Source organism: Astatotilapia calliptera, chromosome 10 (assembly GCF_964374335.1).
Source record: "Astatotilapia calliptera chromosome 10, fAstCal68.1, whole genome shotgun sequence".
In the NCBI taxonomy this organism is placed as follows: domain Eukaryota; kingdom Metazoa; phylum Chordata; class Actinopteri; order Cichliformes; family Cichlidae; genus Astatotilapia; species Astatotilapia calliptera.
Genome location: NC_137431.1, coordinates 10,664,016 through 10,689,908, shown reverse-complemented (window position 1 = coordinate 10,689,908; position 25,893 = coordinate 10,664,016). Strand labels below are relative to the sequence as shown.

General features: G+C 39.4%; 1 protein-coding gene across 2 annotated transcripts in view; it reads right to left on the bottom strand.

The window, feature by feature from the left end:
- The window catches only part of nlgn2b (neuroligin 2b), a 66,237-nt gene that overhangs the window by 17,153 nt on the left and 23,191 nt on the right, over positions 1-25,893 (bottom strand). For both annotated transcript variants that reach the window (XM_026181505.2, XM_026181506.2), the window contains exons 2-4: positions 24,196-24,943; positions 16,853-16,906; positions 10,675-10,824 (exon numbers count right to left, since the gene is read on the bottom strand). In XM_026181505.2, the coding sequence (XP_026037290.1) occupies positions 10,675-10,824; positions 16,853-16,906; positions 24,196-24,712 (721 nt within the window). In that variant the 5' untranslated portion in view covers positions 24,713-24,943. The remainder of the gene's footprint in view (positions 1-10,674; positions 10,825-16,852; positions 16,907-24,195; positions 24,944-25,893) is intronic.

Genomic DNA, 25,893 nt, shown 5'->3' with positions numbered 1-25,893 from the left:
TGATGTGTCACTTTATCATAGCTTAAAAAAAGTAAAAATCTACGTTAACTTAAAGTCAACATTTGACTTGTAATGAGCATTAATTAAAACGTTTTTTCATTCATTTTTATTTTGGAATTTAATCCTCAAATGCTGTGACAGGATATTTCACATTCAAAGAAAACACTGCAATCAGCAAAGTAAGCAAAGAATATGCAACCTCAAAGAGTGACCTCGTCTTGAGCAGGCAATAATGTTTGTTATGAAATGGCTGTAATGTGATAATGATTTTGAAAAGAAAAAAGTATGATTAAACTGTAATATAGAGATAATTGGATTACCAAATTTATAAGAAACCACAGCTGCTGCCTGTCTCTATAGTGCAGTGTTTAGTGTTGGATGGATTATTAAAAAACAGAAATCATGTCTCAGTGCTGTAGCAGAAATATTACTTTGAAAGGATTAACCCCACTAATCAAGATATCACATGTTACTATGTAATTGTATTATCCTTGCATCATCCCAGCAATTGACTGGTTCTTAGCCTTATGTGGCTCTGACCTGGTAACATATTACCACTGACCTGTGCCGCTTATCAAAACCATGTGCACGTGGAAGTGTCTCCTGCCCAGCCAAGTGCTGAGCTGCCTGCCACAGTTGCCTGGCAACTGTCTAGGACTTCAGGCAAAATGAAATGGACAGGCACTCACGAAGGCACTCGGATACCCACATTCAAGCACTTCCATATTCAAGTACGCAAACAGCAGCATGCAAATGCACGTGAACTCCAAAGTCAGTGCATGTACATGCAGGCAACTTCACAGTATGTGCTAGCATGCTAGCTCTAGTGCCGCTCTCTTTGAAAGGCCGACATGAAGGGAGGGAATTCGGTTTATCTTCCACCATTGAAGATAAGTCAAACAAGTTCCCTCCTCTCCTTTCTTTCTCTTTCAGTAAGTTTTCCTTCTGATCCACCACCCATACCCCTCCCATCTGCTGAGTTGGGTTTCCTACTGACTTTAGTGCTGAGAACAGCAGTTTAAGAGGCTGAACTCATGCATATTCAACACTTGCTTGAGGTAGCAGCCAAGGAACTGTGAGGAGAGTCATCAACCTCTAAAGATACAGGTTGAAGACAGTGAAGTGAATGGATGAAAGAGAAACAGAGGAGGAGTGAGGAAACCATGGAGGGAAATTTAAAAACAAACTGTATGATAATAACTGGAGCTTCCAATACCTCTGGGATTGTTACCAAAAGCTCTTTCCATAATGCATCTACTCTTTCTCTAATGTATGCCAATGAGGAGAGTCATTATAAAAGCTATTATTCCCAATAGATATCGTATTGCGTCTACAATAGGATGAAATATTTGCATTAGCTGGACTTTTATTCATTTTGGGACAAGATACAAAAAAAAAAAAGACCAACACAGAGATTGTTATTGGTATGTTGTGTCTTTACTCTAATTCTCTCTTAGTGAACTGCACCATTCAGAACATCCTCTGTTGTCACCCATATTTGTAAAAGTCATTCACACATTTTAGCCCTAAAACTACGCTCAGCCATATTATTGCTTTACAGAGATAGGAACATCTGCAGAGCAATTTACAGGACTGAACAGAATAACTGTAGTAGGTCACTGAACATATTTCTGTGAACAGAGAAGAAAGAACAATAGGAGAGGGAGGGGGGTGGAGTTGAGGGTGAAGGATTAAAAAAGGGAAAAAAAAGAAAGAAAGACATGAAACAGGTATTAAATCAAATATTGCCCAAAGCTACTGTCAGATGTTAACTGACAGACAGTAGAGAGGAATACAGTGAAGGACGAATTATATAATTTCATTGTGACGTCACGCAGGAGATGATCAGAGATGTCTACATTCAGAGGAAAGATGTAGATTTTATTTTATACACACAGGAAAGGTGATTGAAAAGAGGAAACAAAGCGTTCTTGTCTCTGTATATGTGAGTCACAAAATTAATGAAGCACAGGTAGAGGCATTATTATACAAAAAAAGGAGCGGGGAAAAAAACCCTTAGCAGATGGTGAATGTCTCTTGCACACTGAAGACTCTGTTTAGATGAGCAGAATAGAGTGGATTGGATCACTCAATACTGTGCACCGGAGTCGGGGATTATCTGCTATGTGTGTATGTAACAGTAGATTAATATGACAGGAGAAAATCACAATAGAAAATTATTTAACTCAGAGAGATGCTATTGTAGTTCACCTCTTGCACATTCTTGCTGGATTATCTTTTTTTTTCTTCTTTTTTTTTGGTTACACAAATCTGTTAAATCTCCTTGTCGGCACCAAGGGTTTGATTTGAAGACTAGCTGGCAGGTCCGTTTCAATTATGCATCATTCTGTATGTCAAGTATACCCAGAAATGAAATTATAACGCAATTGGGTTTCACTTCCACTGAACTAATGTTAGTTCAGTACACCGCCCATAGGCCTCTGATGTCATTGTATTTATTACCTTACTTATCTCGTTCAAGTTTTCCTCACAACTGTCCACTCAAATGGCACCGTGCCATGCAATAACACCAGGCTGCCATGCAAATTTGAAAAGCAGCGGTTCAAACATCATGTTGCCTCTCAAGACTTTTCAAAGCTTTTCAAAGTTCTGTTTCAGAAACGCCTTATTGCTCATGAAAACTGCAGCCTGCCTGAATAAAAAATCAAGTCAAATTAAATGAATTAAGAGTCTTGAAACAGAGCCTCGTCTGCAGTAGGGGACGCAATTTTAATCACAGGGCTAATATTTCAGACATGAAGCTATTTTAATTAATGATATGGTGTCATTAATCATACTTGTTACATGTATCCACTCAGCCTCTTAATATGGCAGTTCAGGTGCCCAAGTGATTGGCAAACATTTATGTAATTTTACATTTACTTACGCATAATGGTATTTAAATGTGGATATTTCACTTTAATCACTGCCTCCACTATTAGGTAACAGTCAGATTAAGGCTTTAGCACTGAGTAGATGACACAAATGAATGCTAACACCAATTATGGCACAAAACGGGGACAGATTCATCAAGCTGAATGAAAAATCTTGCCATCAACCGAGATCTATCTGTCATGTAAAGGGGCATTTAAATTATTTAAATAAATGAACCTTTTTTACATTTCGCTAGTATTAAAAATATCTCAGTTAGTTTTACAGTTAATTCTATCCTGAAATCACGAGTTAATACTGATAATAGACACTGGAGCAAAGTTTTATCTGAAATGTGTAAATCACCCTGAAAAGAAGAAAATGTGTGAATAATGTCTTTCACTGCCAGAAAATGTTCCTCCTTTCTTACTTGTTGAATTCCTCCAAGGGAGGAGAGACGCACAGTCTTGAAATCTCAGATTTAAATTCAGAACAACTGTGAGCAAAGACACAGCTTGAATATCTCTGATGTTATATCATAAACATCTACGGGATACAAACAGAGGAATAGATTTCAGTTGCATACACTGGAAAGCAGCGCACAACAGTGACTGCCCACTTTTTTAAGCGCTCCAGTTCTGTAAGTGAATTTTGTCCTCGTTTAAAAAACAAACAAACAAAAAAAAAAACACGTATAAATGTCTTGAACCAAGCCAATCAGCTACGAAGTGAATTATAACCATAAAAAGATTTGATTTGATTGTAAAATAAAATGCAAAAAAAAAAAAAAGAAAAAAAAGAAAAGGGCAAAAACACATCATTACGGTGTGATTGTAATACGTGTGAAAGAAATACTCATCCCAAAATACATTGCAGATGCAATGTAATACATTACACAGAAAACCACATTTGAGCTTCTGGAATTTAATCGTTTCTCATTATTGTAGTCCTGTAAAATAATATACTTGAATATATTTGGTAATATGTGTAGGGTACACCGCTCTTGTGGCTTCTAAAGTTTCACATTCACTATGTTTGCAGCAATCAGAGATGTAGCTGGATTCTGGGTAGATTAGTTCCGTAAAAGAAAAACAAGCTTGATGTCATACAGACCTGTGGTTTTTACAGAAGAACATGCCATTGTTTTACAGTGTTGTAGCTCATAGTTAGTCTACTTTGGATGGTTACAACATCACAATCAGTCATAATCGACTGAAATTTAGGTACTTGAGGCCTGGACAATTTAAGGTCCCTTATGTGTGGCATGTAGGTTGTAGAGCATCAAGTAAGGGGAGCTGCATAAATGATCCTTCTCTTATTTGATTGGTGCAGCTGTGTATTTGGCTACCAGCCTGCGACACAGATTGGTGTCAGTTTCAGTCAATATGCCTATAAGTCCTTAGGGTTCACTGAAAACTGTCTCTGGCTACTGATCCATGTGTCAAGAGCCTCATGCACGTTATAATACACATTATAAATAATGTCCGCAAAGCATTAAACACACTTTTGCAAGGAACAAAAATAACACGAAATGTGAAATATTTAGAAATATGTAATTTGTAGAGTGTAGATAGAGGATTTTATAGCTGAATCTACTCACAAACAGATAATGTTAGTTTTTGATTCTGTTATTACAGTGAATGCATCATCACTAGGCAAAAAGAAAAAAGAAAATGAGGGTTGTGAGAAGACTTTGTCTAGATGCAAAGAGTGGGAGGTGTGTTTTATTTGTATTTAGAGAGGAGCTGAGTGGTGAGAAGGCAGCAGGCTGAAGTTAATTGACAGCACTGGCTAAAAATACTGTTTATGTCATATTTAAAAGGATGTGTTTGAGAACAACAGGCAACACAATGTAAAGTGATTCCGAAGGCTGACTGAGCTATGCACTATTTATGGATGCACTGACACTGTTTGACTTGACTTTCACTAAAAATGTTTCAATGCACAAGATTTTAAAATAAAACATATTAAATAAAAGATAAAATGATAAAATTACAGGAGTGTCACAAACAGAGTACATGAGCACATCATTTTTAGATACGTCATTTTTACCTACCAGTCTCTAATTAATGAACAACTCAACTAAGCATAATACAGCGTAAGACATTATGAAGGCTTTTCTCTGCATTTTGTAATTATAAATACAAAGTAAGGACATTCTTTTCATTTCTGGGTAAGATTAGTAGAGCATTTTAAACAGTTAATTATACTGTTATCAATGGTCATGATAATTTGCTTACTAATGATCAAGGAACTGACCTCACAACCTATTTTATTCATTCAGTGGGCTAGCTTCAGTCATTGTGCAAATGTACTATTTATAAAGTTGGGGAAACCTGCAGTCAGCTGAGACCGAAGAAGTCAGTCAGATGGGTGACAGTGTCTCTCCCACTGAAAATGCTATGTCCGGATGAACAGAATCAACCATTTGGGAGTTAATTAGAATTTTTTTTGTATTTAATACACATGCAATTCAAAAACGCAAGAGATAAAAACATTAGTAAAGACTTGCTAGCTTAAATTGTAAAATGACTGATTTGATGCTATACTACTGTGGTACCGTAAGTGGTTTCAGATATCTCTCTTTGAGCACTAGTGTTCAGTTCAGTGTCCATTTGTACGTGTTACCAATTAAATCTTTAACAAGCAACCTTTTCTGATCAATAAGCTAATGAACTGTAACTTTAAAATAGCAAACATTATACAAGCTAATGTAACTAGCTTGTAGTTTAAGCTAATGCTCGTACCAACTCAGCACCTGCTTTTACTTTTCAATCTGTCTTCTGCCAAAAAAAAATATTGCTAACATTTTAAAAAATGGTCTGACGCCACTGTGTCAAGAATTTGAAACAATTTTGTTATATAGAAGCTTGTGTTTAAGTACATAGGATTTTTTTTTTTACTTTGGTATCAAACTAGCGTATTCAGAATCTGTGTATTTCTACAAGTACTACTAGAGACGCCTACATTTCTGCTATTGTGACAGCCCAAGCAATATGTTAAACTTATCTCAAATTGACATAAGTATATGATATATGATGAGTATATAAAAAACTTGAATGTTTTTTTGAGGCAGCACACATAAAACACAATTTTCAGGGAATTTACATCAAATTTACCATGTTTTCAAGCAACTTTAAATCATATACATACAACATTTTTATGCTGTGAACAAGATGATATTAAACATGGTGGAATTTACTCCTAAATAGGTTACTTGCTTACTTGCAAGTAAAGAGCTGAAATTGGGAAGAGAAATGTTTCCAGAAGAAGCGTTTCATCTCTCTTCCTGCGGTGAAAAATGTTCTCACTCTCAGAGCCCACGATGGTGGGCCTTTCCCCAGAGTTCATTAATTAGTTAATTAGTTAATTAGTCTAAACAGATGGCTATGCAACACAAATCAGAAGGCTCTCTGGGCCTGGAGCAGGAGGAAGGTAGGAAAAGGTGAGCTGAGCCGCGATCTCAAATCACAACTGTCACTGAACCTCTGAACCGGGCTGTGTGCTGCAGACATTTTCTTCTGGTTCACTTATTTTATTCCACCACAACGAGGCGCATGATAAATTAATATTACAAATCCATAAAGTATATCATTTGCTGGAAATTGACAGATGCACGTGTTGTACTATAATGAAACCATTAAGTCATGTGCAAGGCTGCTGCGGTCACAATGCAGGAGGGTTTGTTCGAATGAATACTTTGCATCACTGCAGATTTAAAAAAGCATTTCTGAAGGTTTATTTTTAGACTGCTCCCATCTCCCCCCTTCTGTTTCCTTTTCCCTCACTGTCTCTCCATGATTCTCCCTCGCTCATCTGTCTCTGTTTCCTGCACTCTCTGCTTCCCCTATTTCTGACTCCCTATCACTCTTTTAAAGGCGCAGACATTGTATGAAATGAGGTTGGCATGTGTAAGCTCCTGTGAGTGTAAGTACGGGATAATACTTAAGACAAGAATGTAAAACTATTAAAATACCAAATGCCTGTGTTTCTCACTGTGACTCAAATGCACAGTGTCAGTGAGGAGTGCTATTAAAATTGCAGATGGATGGTGCATTATTTATATATATATTTTACGCATGGCACGCAACCAATTGCCTACACACACTCTATCACATGCAAAAGAAGGACTTTGTGTGCACACAGACAAAAATGCATACATGCTTGTGCCACACAGAACATGCAAAAAGACACACACACGCATACACACAAGGATTATCGCCTTAGTACAGTAACCCATTTAAAGCATATCTGAGAGTCAGAGTGAGAGAGCACACATTCGCCCACATACCAAAATTTTCAACAACATTAAAGGAATCGAGGACACTGCGTCATAATCACTCAGCAGGATCTATCTCCACCTCTCTCAATGTGCATCTTGCATACTTTAATGATTATATGTGGACGTTCTGTACAACACATGAGTGCACTCCACACATCTCTAATGTGGATCACAGCAAAAATGTCAATGTAAATCAAATACCTTTACGGTCCGGAGCCAAGGTCGAAGTGAGTGTAAGGAAAGCAAACGAGGATGCCAATGAAGAGCATTTGGAATAGCTTGTAATTTTATGCAACAATATCAGTTCCAAATTGTGAACTCAGTCTTTTGGCTCGGCTTTTTAATGATCGTGATTTGTCAGGCAGCTGCGAAGAAGAACACGCAGAAAGGTGAAACTGAGCCGTGTAAAGCAGCAGGTCCGGGCCCTCATTTCGCTAACTCTCAGTTTGTCCTTGTCCCTCTGCCTCTCCGCTGGCATTGTCAATAACAGTGTGGCTCACGTTACCCTCTGCTAATACTTGCAGAAACTCTTGGACTCCATCCTAAACTACTCCCATTTCTCTGTTTATCATTATCCTGATATGTTGAAACAGGCGTGATGCAATAAACAAGATCTGATTACCCAACCTGGCAGCCGCAATGAATGACACAGGGAGCCTGTGTGCAAACACCTCCAAAAGATGACACCAAATGTAAATACTTGACTCCACTGATATCCAGCAGCAAAAAGGGCTAGGCGTACACATGCACACAGCTCAGCCCACACTCACTGGCTCATGAGCTCTATAAAAATGAACAAACAGAATACCCCTTGATACAAAAATACAATGACAGCAACAGACGCAGTTCTGTTTTCTGTTGCTGAATGTTACACCAAAGGCGCTAAGTTGTTGTTTGTGTCTTTTGAAGTACAGAGACTGTGATCCTGGCTGTCGTCTTTACAGAAAGGCATGTTAATACAAAAATTAATGAATTACTCTAAAAAGGAAAAGCCAGGATGTGAGAAAACAGAAAATACACCTGTTTGTGTTTTAATACAAAGTGCCTGCTGCAGGAAGACATAGAGTCACTGGTGAAATGTGAGCAACAGTAGCCAAAATGATACCAAGATTAGCCAGAACGTTTCAAGACTTGTGGAAACACAATATGGCCGTTTAGGATTGATACACTTTGGATACACTTTGCTTAGGATAGTCTATAAGATTAGATTAGACATCTTATTGTTCTGCTACATGAACTGATACTTCATCAGAAACTGTGGATATGTTTGCATGAAGTTCTTTTAAGCTATAATCTGTCAAAAAATATCTCCGACATTTTTTCAGGCACAGTTTCCACATAGTGTAGGCACTGCATTGCTAATTCCATCATCTGCAATAGATGAAATTAGGCTTTAATGCTTGAGTTGGTTAAAGTTCCTAGATTTAGCAGTACCAGTGAGGCACAAGAGGGGGGGGACACACAAAAATACTGCTGCTCATGTACCTGTCAGGATGATCCAGGTTAAACCTTAAAGACACTGGCATTTGAAGTAGTAACGCTGAACGCTTATGTCACGTCTCTGAGTTAGGACATGCTATTTAACTTTATTAGATTGTTTCCTGAGCCTGGTTCCTTCTGGATAAAAAACCCCTCCAGAATCCTCTTTCCTCTACATCCCCAAACATGGGCAAGCCCTCTACACCACACTACACCACAACTCAATTCAACTAATAAATGTATTAATTTGTAAACTGCAGTTTTATGAATAAGTTCCGTGGTCTAAAATTTGATTACACGTTTCAATTTGTTCTGAGGGCATAGTCGCGCATAAACAGAGCATGAAGTTGCTATTCAAGTCAAAACATCACTTTAATCTTATGAACCTTCCTAATCTTAAGAGGTGCTCTTAAAAATGGCCGTAGATTAATAAGTACCTCCTACACAAGAGCAGATGGCTCAGAGAATCTTAAAAGCTGCAGAACTTACTCAAACATGACTTGTATGACTGAAGCTTTTTGCCCTGTGTACTTATTTGCCTGCACTTTTTAAATAAGCGCTAATGGTTTCTATTAAGCATGAAAAAAAAGAGTTAAAGGGACAATAGGAGCTTTGTTTTTGTTTTTTAATTTGTGCTCAAAAGATGTTTTCTTTATCAATTAATTAAGAATAAAACATACTTACACTTTTAATTATACTTTTTGTAATTATGTGTTCTCATGTTTGGATTTTAGCCACATGTCTGTTTTACTCTTTTTATGTTTTTCATAATTTTTATATTTGTGTGTCTTCAGAAGAAAATACAAAAAAATATGGAAAAAACTGAATAAAATATAAAGACAGAGGAAGAAGTGTGCTATTTTACTTTTTATGGGACACTGTTGCTCCTTTGAGATAGTATTTATATTTATACCTGCCTCTTTTTCACACATGCTGCCATCATTTTCCCTGACATGTCTTTTCTACTGTGGCATGTCAACACTGCTAAAAGAAATAAAACTCAAATGGTATCTTTACAGTATATGACATGACTGGCATTAATAGAAATTCACACACCTTGTAATATTAACTCAGACCATGTAAGGACTTCTTTAGTGCACACAGGAGTACAGTAACAGGAGTTCTGATTTTTCAGTACTGGGCAAATGAGCCAACCCCCATGTCGTTATGTTTTCCTAGGAAAATGGCACATATGTGCAGGGATTTATTAAACATGTGCAAACACAAAAGGAAACATGGTATATAGTGCTAAAACAGAGTTCGCACAATTCTAACAAGCTTGAAAATTAGTATTTGTTATGACCAATTTTATTTTTCAACATACTCCATATCATCACTCCATAAGACCTGTTGCCATGGGTTTTTAGGCCTGTCACTTCTTTGGTCCTCTACTTGTCTAGTTTCCTTAAAAATTTTTTTTTAACAACATACTTTACACAATGCTGAGAAATGCCAAATGTTCAGTGAATAGCTCTTTGGGAATCATTTTGCTGGTGTAAAAATCTTATTTTATGCCTGTTAAACTATGTTATCTTTGGCAGTTCTCACATGTTTCAACAAAAAAATGGAAACTAAGTGTCTGCAGGTAAAGGAGACAATGAAATAACTTCTTTAGCACACACAAGACTACAATAGAAAGAGTTCTGATTTTCATTCATAGGTCAGTGTTGAGTTGCTTAACAAAAAAAAACCCTTCTGAAAATGGTCAAATACAATAACTGGACTGAAAATGAGTGAAAAAGCAAAGAAAAGACTGTCAGAAAGCCTGGAGAACTACTTGTTATGACTACTTTCACAGATTACAGTAAATTTTGGCTCATAGGAAGCAAAATATTTTTTAAAAATGGTGTGTAACTCAAGACGTTTACACAGTAAACTATAAAGAATTTCAGAATGTTATTTTTCATGCATGTGAATGCTGTCATTTTTAAATACAGTTTAACATGGCACACAAGGCCTGGTCTAGCTGAAATGAGGCAGACCAAAACAAAGGTTGCAAATGTATAAACAGTTACATCAAATATCTGACACATCAAACTTACCGAGCACGCCAAGCCGATAGTTCATAGTGACCACGATGACATTTCCATAGGCAGCAAGGACACTACCATCAAACATGTTCCCTGAGCCCTCCATGTAGGAGCCTCCATGGATGAAGAGCATCACAGGCTTCTTACGGCGATCCCGAATATCTGCATAGCACAGATCAATGCAGGTGTTTGTTAGTTTAGAGTTGATCCACTAACATATGTTAAAGAGTTGAAATTCAGCTCCATTAATCCCTGGCTATGGTTTGAAATTTTCTCCTGAAATAGCATCTCTAAAATCAGTCACTAAATGGAAGAATCAAATTGTCTATATATAAGAAACAAATCTAACCTAAAAACAAGTAACAAGGATAATTAAGTTCAATTACATTTTATTTATCGATGACAATTTAATTTAGTCACCTTAAGGCTCTTTATATTGGAAAGTAAAGATCTTACAATAATGGAGCGTAAACCGCAGCAATCATAAAACCACTTGGTGCAGTTCGTGATAGTGGGAAGGAAAAACTCCCTTTTAACAGGAAGAGACCTTCAGCAGAACCAAGCTGAGGGAGGGGCGGCCATCTGCCATGACTGGTTGGGGGTAAGGGGAGGAAAAGGTGTCCTTGTCCTTGTTATTAGTTCAGAGTGAACAAAGAACACTTCTTTTACCTCTGCCTTGTAACAGTAAAGTACAAATCCACTGATATTAAAGGATTTATCTGTTGTGGTTGTTCTAGTACTAGGTATTTAAGTTAAAAAAAAAACCCCAAAAAAACCATGCAAACTGTCTTAACCTCAGGCATCCTGTGATTGATGAAAGAAGAAGGTGAAAATACAAAGCACAAAACACTTGTGTCTGGGTTCATCTTCTATTTTTTATTCTGTGATGTTTGTTTCCCCTGTCCTGAGCCCTGATGGTACCTTCCCAAACTGCTATTCCCCTCCATGTTTGGAGCAAATGGTGCAGGCAGTTCTGTTGCCCTCACTGTTATTGGTGTCTTTGTGTCCATCAGTGTGTTGCTATGGTTCACTCTGTCAGCCTCTGTGCCTCGCCACCACCCCCTTCCTCGTCTATGGTACGGCCTGAGTGTCTGAGTGTGGATGAGGCTGAGGGAGCTGCCAGTGCAGCCCAGTTAGGCTGAGCGTCTGCACTGTGCAGGGCCTGTAGATAATTTGTATGAAAGCCAGACCAAGTGGAAACATAAATAACAGCCACAGCATCTGTTTACCCTGATGAGCTTCAGCACTCAGAGATGGAGGAGACGGGGAGATAAGAGGAGAGAAAGAGAGATAAAGGAGGGAAGGGGGGGGGGGGGGGGGGCAGGAAAGAGACAGAGGAAGGAGATGAAAATAGGGCAGCATGAGAGAACTGACGGGGGTAGAGAAATGCATGAGAGCTTCACACCAAGAAGAATAAATAAATAAATACGATTTGATAGCATAGATGGAAAAAAAAACTATGAAACGTTACAAAGCAAGTCATACACAGTGAGGTGCGTTAATGAACATTCACACAGGATTCACACAGACACACACAAGCACACATACACACACAAACTCTTGCATAGGCAGCTGCGATGTTGAGTCGCTATGGAAACTGCTTCTCGCTAATAGAACTGCACCAGCCATTCCATCGCACCGACTCACTGAATGCCTGTTGCCGTGGTAACAAATTCCACTCACGTATTTGCACACCCGCCTGCATCACCACCTGAATCTCAGGTTACACATGCACTTGGGTGCGTCACTCACAGTCGTGCGTGCAGACTCACACACACACATACATGCAGACAAGTGGATGTGGTAAAGCGGCACGTATGGCTTCAAACACGCAGGTATGTTTTATAGATAGCACGTACGACACAGGCAGGCTGGCTTTAAATTAAAAAAAAAACCAGAAAAACTTTGAGTTGCACACTCTGATGTGCTGCTCCTTTTCCCCTCTCTTCTCCGGTGTATTCAGAACCTTGGCTGATTTCCCAGAAGATACGTAAAAAAGTTCAATTATCTTGGCATCACCAGGACAGTAGAAAGGAGTGACGTTTCAGCCGGCATCACGAGCAGCGCTCACAGCCACACTCCGTATCTCTCAAGCAGAGAATACATGATTTATCTACATTTTTAAAGTCCCATTTAGCAGTGTTAAGTTTTTACAGCTTTCATATATGACTTTCAGACCCACAGTGGGATCAACCACCCGGGTTCTGAAAAATTAACCCAACCCAGAAATGCCAAAAACTGCAGTTTTTCACATGGCCACTTGAGGCGAGCTCCAAAAGTGATTTAGTCCCCTTAGACTGTCACAGTAAAATGAACAGCACAAAGAATTAGATTTATAGCCTTGTAGGAAAAATATATTTTGCCTGAATGGAGGCAAATTCATAACTCAAAGGTGGGTGTACATTTTCATAACTCACTGTAGTTAGTAGAGTCCATGGATGCTTTGATTGACAGGTGTGCTAACATAGGGACCTGTAGTTGACTGTTGTGTGTCTTAAGCCTCACCTCTGCCAATAAGTCACTAAACTGTATCTTTTGTTAATATACTTTGATATTGGTCCCTTTTTTTGCAATTTTTATGGCAAATATGCAACGGGATAAAACCCATCTAAGAAATCTGTGCTTTAGTTTTGATGATTGAAATTCTACTATTTTAGTTGTCTCTTACCTTAATCGCTGATTCTGATTAGCAGACATGTGTCTGTGCATCTTGTGCACACATGGTAACTTCTGTCAATGGTGTCATCCAATGTAATCGTGGCACCAGCTAATGTAGCCTAATGTAGCTTCGAGCAGAGGTGAAAACTGCAGAGGTCCGGTAAGCTCAGCTCTTTCTTACTACACACAATGCAGTTTTTAGCCTCAACAGACACCAAGTTTGTCTGTGTGTTAAAATGTTATTCAACATCTATCATTAATCCCTATTAAAGTTTTACTTTTCTCCCTGTACATAAAGCATGTTGATCTATCTCTGTAGCTATATCAACTAAGATAAGATAAGATAACATCAAATTACATTTTTGGGGGTTGTGTAAGGACAGATTCTTTTCTTTCTACTTGTGTCACAGATTACATCTTTAATATTACATTTTTTTAATAGAAAAAAGGCTTAGGGATAGTTATGGGGCTTGGTAATTCAAAATACTGCAGTGGTACTTAAACCACAAAATAGATATATGTGGGGAGGTTGCAATGTTAAACCATAATAAATGAATATTGTTAGCATGATAACTGGAGCTACAGAATTCATAACAATACACACTAATGCGCAAGTATGAATCAGAGGAATTAAAAGGCAAAGTACTATAGCTGGTACTGCTAATCAAATGCACTTGATTAATTGCGTGAGCACAGTGTGAGGATTTTCATAAAAGGAGAAACATCCCAGTAAATTCACACCAAGGTCAGACAGTGCAATACCCCCCCCCCCCCCCCCCCAAAATAAAAAACAAGAGCTACATCTCAGACTCTATAGGCCTCAGTTAACATGTTAAATGTTCATGTTTATGAGAGTATAATTAGAAATAGACTCAAATATATCTTGTTGGGTTGCCAGGAGAAAACCTCCACTCTAAAAGGAACTGTAAAAAGAAGATGGCAGCGTGGCTTAGATTTGTGAAGCTGCATCTAAACAAACTACAAGACTTCTGGAACAACTTTCCTTTAGATAGATGAGACCAACGTAGCGATATTTGACCATAATGCACCACATAACAGCTCATACCAACTGTTAAGCATGGTGGTGGACGGATAATGATTTGGGCTTGTTCTGCAGCCTCAGGACCTGGGGCACCTTGCAGACATTGAGTTGACCATGAACTCCTCTGCGTACTAAAGTATTCTAGTCAAATTTGAGGCCACCTGTTTGAGAGCTTGAACACAATTGTGTCAAGCAACAGGACAATGATTCCAAGCACAGCAGCAAATCTACATAAGAAGGGCTGAAAAAAGAAAAGAATCAATGGCTAAGACCTCAACCCAGCTGAAATGCTGTGACAACCTTAAGGTCTCAATAAAGTGAAGCAACTATGTATAGAAGAGAGCTCCCAAATTCCTCCACGGTGATGTGACAAACTGATAAAGTCATACAGAAAATGATTAGGTCAAGTTATTGCTGCCAAAAGTGGCAGTCCTGTGAAAACCTTCTTTTTCACATGACTGTATAACTATTTTTGCCGATCTTATCTTGTTTTTCTAATAACAACAAAGGCGAGAAAATATTCACTATCCTAATAAAGCTAAAATTTTAAAAATAAAGATAACAATGAAAAAATCATTAATTTTGAATAAAAGCTCATACGCGCATGCACAGTCACAATTAAAAATGTGCGTTTGCATAATTTTTTTGGGGGGGGGGGGGGGGGTACAGGCATACAAATGCCTAGCTATGCATTCTCTGGAGATTTTGTCACACAATATTTCAGTTTTAAAAAGATGGAATATTTGAATGTGTTTAAGAGAGGGACGTGTCGGAACAATTGAAAGAAGCTCAACACAAATGCAAAAATGATGAGACGATGGAGGGTGATCCACTCAGTCCAAATTTGAGCCTATAAAGCCAATAAGGAGCTGGCTGTCTTCCCTTCCTCCCCCCATAACACTGGCACATTATTCGCTTCTCTCATTTCCACCTAACCTGATACTGTCCTACTCAATATCCACCTTTGTCCTGCACAGACATTCTCACATTAATGTCTTACTGTTTCCAACAGATACTGCCCACTTTCCACTTTTCCATTCCTCCGGTCCTCTCTCATTCATTCCCTTATGGAAATCTTCATTGATTTGGGTGTAAAAGTTTTCAGCCTGCCTCAGCACTTGAACAATTTTCGCACCCGGACCCACAGCCAAGACTCTACACTTTCACAGAAAAAACTTTCCAGCAACAAAGCGCTAATACTACTGTTTTACAACAATGTTTAAGAAACTCTGTCCAATCCATACCTAAACAATTAAGCGAGGAATTCAGCCATGCCCTAGCCCTCCTGATCCTGTCAGGATCCATCAGGTGTCGGCATAAATGTCAAGCTCTACCAGTCTCCTACTCATCCACCCTCTCACTCTCTCCTTCTCCACATCTCTCTCACTTTCAAAGCTCTATAAATGTCATTTCATAATGCACTTGTCTTCATTATGACTGTTTTTTCCCCCCTCCTCTCCCCCACCGCTGCCCTCGCCAGTGCTCTCGCAGTGTTCAGCTTTTTTCTTTTCTTTCATCTCTATTCAATCATTCTGCTCCTCTCCTTTACAATCCTGCATGGATCCTTAGTTCTGTTTTCACCGTTAAGAAACCACACAATTGGATTAGCTACATCTGTCTCTTTTTAAAACACAGCAATTAGAAATGCAAGGAAGGGAGAATTCAATACTGAAATAGCACAGAGCCTGAAATACAAAACACACAAACACACACTGAGGCGCAAACTGGAGCACACGCGCTCGTGTGTTGAGTTGCACATGCGCTGTGCTCAAGTAGACACACATGCACGCACACACACATGCACAAATGGAAATGTGGAGCACTGCATGTGTGTATAATACTATGCAATATACAGTAAGCCTGGGCACGTGTACAAAAACACACGCACTAATTGTCTGCACAGATTTTGGTGCACCAGTAAAGTGTAGTGCGAGCATCTCCCCTTGTCTGCAGTGATCTTCAAAATATACTACAGTGGCAGAAATATGCAGAAGTCCTTCACTTTTTCCCACTTTAAAAATGAAGGATTGGGTAGAGCCCAATAACATTATGAAGGACGATAATTTAGCCGAGCAATTCACGAGAACTTTAGTCCAAGAATAAAAGCGCAGGTGAAGAAGGACTGAATATCGATTTTCAGTGATGCGTCACGCTGGATAGCCAGAACATCAGAGTGTGGTTAATCAACCACACAGCAACCAAGCAAGGAAAGTTAATTAGCTCCCCGTGCAAGCACACAAAACGCAGCATTTGTGACAAGGGTGGAATAAAAAACAAATACTTTGTATGTGGCTTTTATACGACCAAAATGCGTGCCTATGAGAAGGAGTGACAGATTTGTATGCTAATAAAGGCAGTTAACACAGGACAATGTAATGTGCACATAGGGTGATTACGCTCAGATGGTTATTAACACAGATGAAAACACCACAACCCCCATGGAGTTTGAAAAATAGAGCATGAGGGGAAAAAAACATGCAATTAAAATACCTTCATCCCTGGGTCTGTTCATTGAAGACTCATCGTGTTTTTTTGTGAGCGGACCTGAGGTTTAGAAAAAAGACAAAAGACAAAATTCAAAAAGGTTGCACTGGTACAAAAAAACAAAACAGAAAAAAAATTAAGAAAAGGATTAAAAGAGAGGGAAAAAATATGCTGTTTCTCGGTTTCATTTCAGTGGCTGTGTACAAGGATTACACACTGTTTCCTTTAAAAATATAACCCCCAAACTCATCTGTTTCATCTGCTTAGGATCTAGTCACGGACTGCCTCGTAAATGACCCCAGAGGCCACTTCTCCTCAACCCTTCTCCCAATCAGTCTTGACACACTGCTGCTTTGTAAAGAAAAATCAATAAACAGAATCAAGCCATCACTCTTTTGGGTCAGAAAAAGCAAAGGAATGCCAAGATGCTGCGTGTCCTGCTCTGAGGACTCAAAACACAAGGTTCATCCCTTCACTCCTGTATAAATGTGACTGAATATATATTAGAAACACTAGCCTAAACCTAAAACATGACTTAAAAGTCTTGCCTACCTAATTTGCCAAGAGGAAGTTGGGGGTTTTTGACGGTTATGCCACCTGCATGGGTTTGTGACAGAATTGGCCTCATCAAGGTCAAAGAGGAGCTCTGCATTAAGCTTTAATGGTGACACCAGTTAAATGCACTATAGGGGAGAGCCAATAACGAGCATTTATCACCGTGACCAGCCAACGCCCTGGCATGTCAACCTCTGTAAGTCTTAACTGATAAGGATCCCATTAATTTGTTTTTTTTCTTGGCTTCTGTCAGTGGGGCTTTTTCATCAGCAAACACTTAATGCTGCATTTTGTGTCGTCTACAGCTGCCGCTTGCCCGTTTGGAAGAAAGTCACAAAATACACTAAAACACCTGCAGTCCCACACACATTTAAATCACACACCACGCAAGGAATGTTAACAGTTTACAATCAACTTGTGCTGTCGTCCTTGTACACACCCAGCAGCAAATTTCCCTCTTTCCAATGAAATATTGTTGCAGTCTTTTAAATTTGCTCTATACTCGATTGCCAAGAGGGTTATCACTCTGCTTCTGTGCTGCTGACATGCCTGTTTCTACCCTTTTGCTGAAAATCGTCTTGTAAAGTTATGGCATATATACCTTTCACAGTAGTTCTCATCTATTGACAAAGGAAACACCCAGCACTCCACCATTATAATGCAGCATTTTCACATCTCTATCTGTATGAATATGGTTTCCTGGTATAAAATGTTTATCTTCCATTAAAATGGGACAGGATCAATGCTGAATGGATTTGCGGCATCCCATGAACACCATCATCAGGCGCCTGATCCAGAGAGCACTTAGTGCCATAGCGGGAGATGGTATAGTCGTAGGTCCTGGACTACAGAGCAGGCAGGTAAGCAGACCAGTAATGGATAGAAGGGCACATTACTACCCTATCTTGTCGGCACTTCCTCACTACTTATCACCACTCTAAAACCACACCTTCCCGCTTAATGGATGGACTACTCGGATTTCAGTTCAAAGTCCTCATGCCTAATAAGACTTAAACTTTATGTGAAGATGAGCAGCACATCCACACTTTGTCATGGAGCAGATATCGCCCAAAGATATCCACAGTAAATTTGTTAAAAAACAGAAAAAACACTGAAGAATCTTTTCTTCTTTAGTATTATTTTCACTATGAAATAATCAGTTTAAAAGCCTAGCACAGCTAGCCAAAGCCCAGTGTAAAGGCTACAGCCATGCTAGCATTTCTGTAACGGCCCCTAAAGACTGACATTTCAGACATCCCGAGATGTCTGAAATGTCATTGAGAGTTCATTGAGAGCCACACTGTGATGGTTTGGTGTAAGATATCAAGTTTGATGCCCGGAGACTGTATGACTGATAATACCTCCTGAATCCCGGGGTATGATGCGCATCTATGAATCCTTTGCTACTTGCAAAGGACAGCTGGATAACAGCTGGATGTTGGACTACTGTTGTGGAGCCAAAACGGAAAATCATCCAAAGATGACCAGCACAATTCAATTGTGGTGGTCATCTTTCATCTGCACCAGCCCAAAATCACCTAAGTTGGCTTAATTGGTTTAAGCTACATGTCAACATGCTAGCACTGACAAGCCTAACCACAAAGCACAGTGCAGATGAGGTTGATGGGAATGCCACTGGTTTTGCAGGTGTTTATTCATAAACCAAATTACTTGAATAAAAAAACGAGTCACCAAAATGACTCAAGTCTGAACTTAACTTCACAACAATCCAGATGTTGAGACATTTATTATACACTACAAATTCCACAGTGGCTCTATGAGAAACATCACTAAATTATCTAAGTCACTGGATAAATCATTTTAGCATTGGTAGTGGTTTTATTGTGGCTATTTTCCATCATGGCTAAATGCTACAGTGGCTGCGCTTGTGTGTTTAATATACTGAATTTGCACTAAAATAACTGCTCATGGCAGTATCTAGGTCTTGCCCGACTTGACTAGGGTTTGAAGAAATACTACAATGGATTACACAAGACAAAAAGTAGGACCTAGCCAAAGGGAAAAACATACGCTTTTTGGGTCAAAAACATCCATTCCATCTGCTTCCCATCAGCAGAGAAGCCTGCCGGTAGGCTGAGTGCCACATGATGTAATGGGCCACTGGTCAGTGAAATGCTACGGCCTATGCAGGAACATTTAGCTTGGGTTGTCCCAGTACTGTTTGACCTAATGCAGCTCCATCTCTCAGTCGACAGCGTTTCTGTTCGGTTCAGTGAGCTAGTGGCCAGTACGCAAGCTGTCTCCCGTCCCTCTCCATTTCCTCAGTGCAGTAATCGGGATGAAGCTGCAGTATGTCATGTCTGTGGTGGCCTGTCTGCTTGACAAGGTGTCAGACACAGCTTCAGATCAACACCCCCACTTCCTGCAGCTTCTAGCACATGCAGTCCTATCCTTTTGCTCTCTATCTCTTCTACTGTGGCCCCAGCCCCCAGCTCCATTCTTGCCTCCGCTGTCCTGCCTCCTGAAATATGGTTTTTAATAAAGAGCACGGTAAATGCCTGCTCTAGCGGTAATAAAAATGAAGAATCTCAGGCTTTTGGCTGGGGAGTGTCTTGGGGAAATAGGAAATGCGATGAAACAGTGCTCTTGCCTGACAGCCTGACCAAATGCTAAGAGTTAGGGTGGAACACTAGAGAAGGTGGTAGAGAGCAAAAGAGAGATAAAGTGAGAGTACAAATCTCACTGTTCAATCGGGGAAAACATTTGTGCTATTTACATGGTACTACAAAGTTGAAGAAGTAGCAGGCTACATAGTGGCCTGTTGGGGAAGGGCACTGAGCTCATTTGCATTCAGAACAGTAACCCCTTCTACCGCCATCTGCATAAAGATGGAGGAGTGAGGAGAGCAGAGAGGAGAAGGGGTAGGGGATGGTTTTAGGGAGGAGAGAGAGCAGGACGGGTGAACGGATGCAGAAAGAAATAAAGCTTCTTCATGTCCAACCAATCACATGACGAACATGGTCAGAAAGAGTATTTCTGGGTATGAAATAAAAATCCCAGTCAGAAGGTGCATGACTAGAGGATACTACATAACACTGAACTCTAAAAGCTCTTTATGAATTTGTGCTGACAATTCATTTTGGCCCACCTACATCCGTTGTGCGTGGGAATGCAACTCCTCGTTGCCAAACACAGCCCCAGCAGCCAACCTTTATACATGCTTGACCATCACTTTAGAAAACAAACCTACTCCTGTAGATAAAAAGCTCAGTCTGGCTGAAACATCACTAAGAGTCTACAGGAACAGATGATCAGTGAGGCCAATGTGCTTCCACCAGTAAATCTTAAAACTTAGCTTTAAAATGCCTCTGGGCTCTTATTTGGGCATTTGTTTAGAGAAAAAACACAATCAAATTTAACTTTAATTTCTGTGGTTACCAGGATATAATACTGGATGCATATAATCACTAGTCACATCTGATAATTCTGACATTTCTTTGTTAATTTTGACCACAAATAACCTTTTGTTAGGCTTTTTTTAAACAATGGAATGGAATTATTTTAGTCTTTTCTGAAAAGACTTTCGGTCCTTTGAGCACGATGTCCCTCTGTTGTATTTACAAGTAGTATAAAAACGACAGCTGATGTCAATATAAACCAAATTATCATGGGAACAAAAAATCAGGGCCAAATAATAGCACAAAATTCTAAAGTGCAGTTCATCTTCATCCAAATCTAATGGCAATGAATCCTATTGTTCCAGAAATCCTATTCTAAACTATAAATGTAAATCCAGTGGAGGCCCCATGGGATCACTAATGAAATGGACATGCACTGTCTTGGAAACATGACAACAATTAATTTTACAGAGGTCGACCAATTATAAATGTCTAAAGGAAAACGTTTCATGACATCAGGATGGATGCTTTGTTTGTGGTTGATCTTTTTGTTTTAAAGTTTTTAAGTGAGTGATCCCAAAAAAATGATCTCAGATTATAATAATACTTTAAATGTCACAGTGAAACACTTAAAAAAAATCTGCTCCATCCGATAAAACCACCAGTTTAACATCATATAAGCAATTTGAGAGATTATGACAGCGGTAATATGTGAAAAATGTATCTGATTCCTGGGGCATATCACTCTCCTCCCGTCTCTATTTCTCTCTCTCACACACACAAGGCAAAACATATCCTTGGGGAAGGCATTGGCCTTGTGTAAGTGGTGACCCGTGACAATAAGTGACAGATTCTGACAAGCAGACAGGGTAAAATCTGTCTCACTCATTTGCACACCTTTCCCCATGGGAATAACACAGAAAAGTCTAAATAATCCTTTTTGTAAATATATGTATATAGCTTAGATATTCCACTAATTCTGTCCTTATGGCCAGAATATGCACACTTTCCGTCATGTTAAGAGGAATTTAAATCACTTGATAATCTCTGTCATCACTTTCTACTACGCTAACGCTCATTTTTTCCACTTGAAATTAACATTACCATCTTCTCTGGGAGGGCGGGGGGGCATGGGAGCACTCATCAATGATATATAAGTTTTCATTCCAGCTTCATTGTTGAAACAAGAATGTTTTACGCCACTCTAGACTAATCTTCGGGCTAGGCTTCATATATTTGCAGCAGCTGTAATGCATAAACATGTGTTTTGCTTGAATACTCTCAGGTAAGTCTCAGGTGAACCCATTAATCATAGGCTTTTTAACATTTTATCATTAGCCTTGCTCACTATCATCAGCAGCATATGCTTTGCCTCCGAAGTCAGACTTTGATCCCATGTTCTCTTACCTGCCCATCTGCTTTCACAAACGCTCTCCGCTGGCTCATTAATGCAAGAACTACACCCAGGTAGCCCATGTGGAGTAAACAAGGTTATGCTTGGCAATGTATTGTATTTGTTATATATTTTAATAACCTAATAAAAAAATCACCATATTGGCAGCGTAACTTTGAGGAGACAGTTCCTATTACTGCATGAGACAGTATGAATGCCAATCTCAGAGCTCAATATTATACAGGCATATTTTTGACAATTATAAGTCAATCATATTGTCTTTATATGTAAACTCTTAACTGGAGCAACCTATAAAGTGATAGACAGCAAATGGGACATGAGCTAAAAGCTCAGTCATGCTAGAGTAAAAATATGGAACTAGCAAAAATCAGTGATTGTGTTGAATTTTTTCGCATTCAGCAATAAGATCCAAACAGTCACAGTGACCCAAATGTTCAGTATGAAACACCCTCAACCTCTGGGTGACCACTTTCGATGGCTTGCACAGGTTGCCTGGTGGAAGGCAAACTATTTCCAAACAGTTGTGGTTAGACTCAGACTGTCTGCAGTCGCTCTCAGGAAGGTTGTTAAAGGTTTCCAAATAACTGCCATCTAATAGATAAACGCAGACTGGTTGAGAACACGTTGCAATCATTCTGAGTTACTCTGCGCCGATGAGCGCAACTCATTTGTGTCTCTTTGCAACAGCGTACTCGGCTTGATCTGTGGGGTTGTAAACATATAAAATGCAAGGTCATTTTGCAGTTAAATTGTTATCCTGCAGTAATTATGTCACTATTCGTGTATTTCTGAATTTTTAATTCAAATTCATGAGGTTCTGGCATGTTACAAACTAAGAGCAGACTGACTCTGTCTTACTGATGTTTTATCACCATCTTAACACAGGTTGAGATGTGGCGGACCTGGTCCTTGTCTTTGAAATAACCATTTGAAAGCTAACAAGACTGCAAGTTCACTGCACATGGTTTCAACCACTGTGGAAATGGTTGCAACAGTGTCATTTGATGTGATGTGATGTCACATTATGTTATGTTGCAACCACACTGGGTGTGACTTTGATAAGTAGGAATTCATTATTGAAAAAGCACTGCTAACAGTATTGACAGTACTGTCATAGTCATAATTGCTGGTGAAGAGTTGGTAGAAGAAGAGAGTTACCTTCCTCTGAAAACACTTGAATGGTATAAAGTCATAGTGTGAAGGACAGCTGTGTGGCTACAGGGGATTCTTTGGTTTGATTCTCTTAGCAACATTGCTCTACACTTACAAGTTTGTCAAAAACTAAATGGAAAAAAAACAAACAAACGCTAAGTTTTCATAAAAGTTTTTAGACTGTAGAGTTTGTATGGTTTCCTTGTGCATAATGGGTTTCCTCCCACACTCCAAACACATGCATTTAGTTTAAGTGGTGAAGATATGAATCTGTCTGTTTGCGTTAGCCATGTGATGGACTGGTGAACACTCCAGGGTGATACCCTCCTCTCACCCCACGACAGCTGTGACCCTATGTTAAGAAAATGGCTGGAAACAAATGAGCACCAGTCAAGCTAAAGGATATTACAACACAGTGCTGTTAAAAATAGCATAATAAGCAGCTAAAATGTTTTTGCTTTCATTTTTAAAAGTCTAATGATATCCATCCATCCATGTTAAAATGAGTTGCACATGAGCAATAAAACTAAAACATATAACTTTGTTGCAGCATTAACATTTCTAAACAATTAGGCCCAATCAATAGTAATTTAAACAGACCTTCTTTGGAAATCTCCTGATTGTCTTTTGGCTTATCTTCCTCTGAATACGATCCAGATAAATTTATCAAACTGACACTATTTCATGGAGTACTTACACTCAGTATAAAATGTGAAAATGACAAGAAAAGTACAATCTGTTCTTTCTCTGTGATACAGTTGTGACACAAACTGGTGCAAATTATTAACGAGAATTCGCCGACAGAGACACTCAATGCAAGACTTTCCACTTGCATGTAATACAAGCTACGCCTCACATTACGGACTCACCATCTTCAGTGGGGACATAAATGTTGAGGTAAAGGCAGTCCTCACTCTGGTTCTGAACATAGGTGGCTGCAGCATCCAGGTTGTCTGTGAACCACACTGGTAACATGATCTCAGGAAGCACCCCGTGCACATTCTGAGGACACACAGGCGCAAAATGAGTGGCATTGCGAATCTCTTGCCAGGAACCTGGGGCTTCAGGAGGCTGGAAGCGCCTCTCGCCAATAGGTGCGGTGGCATATGGCACACCTAAATACTGTTCCACTGGGCCCAAGATTTCATTGTTGAGCTCTTTCCTGATACCACGGACCTTTCCGTAACTCGTGGATACTATGGGGTGTTTCAGGTCAACTCGTTGACACGAGGAAATCGTCAGGTGCAGCACTAGTCCCAAGAGCCACACCAGACAGTGATTAGCAACCTGCTGAGTAGAATAGTGATGCTTGCCGCCATAGCCCTGGTGGCTGGCAGCGCTGAATGGAAAAAACAACATGTCCAAAATAAAAGCTCTTGTACTCATATCAAAGGGACTTCAGCTGGGAGCAGAAAGGGATCACAAACTCAGTGGGATATGGGGGATGACAAAGGCAAAAAGAGGATTGGTGGAAGGGGGCAGGTTAACGGTGTTCCTAGAGCGCCATGGTGAGGTTGAGGGCCAGACAGCATTCTCCAGTAGACTCTGTGGTCTCATATGTCTTCCTCTTTGGAGCTCCTGAAGGGTCCAGAGCTGCAGCTGGGATACCAATTAAACCTGGAAGACACAGACAGGTCGCAGGTTTGAGTAAAGACATGTGAATAAAAGCTCTGTCAGGTCAGGCTGTTTTATAAAGCTGCAAGAGACACAGCAGGACAGAAGGATGCACTCTTGTGCTAACTATCTCACCGAACTTAAACCAGATATTATACAGTGCGTCATTTGTATTTAAGTCAGAGCTATTTAGCCAGTCTATGGTATCACAGTAATCAAGTATGTTTGCTATAATAACGACTGTATTTTCTACACATTAGCATGACTTAGCTCAACACACTGCTAGCAGCTAGCATGGCTATACAATTCATGTTCTGTATTAGAATAAGTGTTTATAAAATGTTATCATGCTAGCTCAACATTTAATAATTCTAGTCAGGATGAAAATCATTAAGCACCGAACGAAACTGTCATGTTAGTCACCTATTTAAACTTAATAAACATTTGGCTAACATCTATTTAAACCCTTTCCTTATATTTTAAGGCTGCATTTTTACCACTTTGCTAATAAGATTGGAGAATACTGTGTGTAGAGTGCACCTTATGTTGTGTCATCTGAATAGACTCTGAAAAGTCTCAGAATTATCTTGGCAGTTGCTACATGTTGTGCGATGGCTCCCTAATGGATTTAGGCTGTATTTAGAATTCTCTCAGGGTTTTCATCATGTTAAAAGGAAGTTTTCTCCTCACTGTTTCCAAGTGCTTGCTCAGTGGGAACTGCGAGGTTTTTGTCTGTCATATTCTAAAGTCTTTTGTTAACAGTATAAAGTGCAATGACATTCACCGTTGCGAATTTGTGTTACATAAATTAGCGGCACCTTTTCAAATTCTTCATTCTGTATTTGGTGGCGACTCGTTGACTCGTTCGGTGACCGTTAAGTTACGTGACTGTTAACATACGTTAGACAGGACATGTGAATCAAACGCAAATTGAGAAAGTAACATTATTTTTA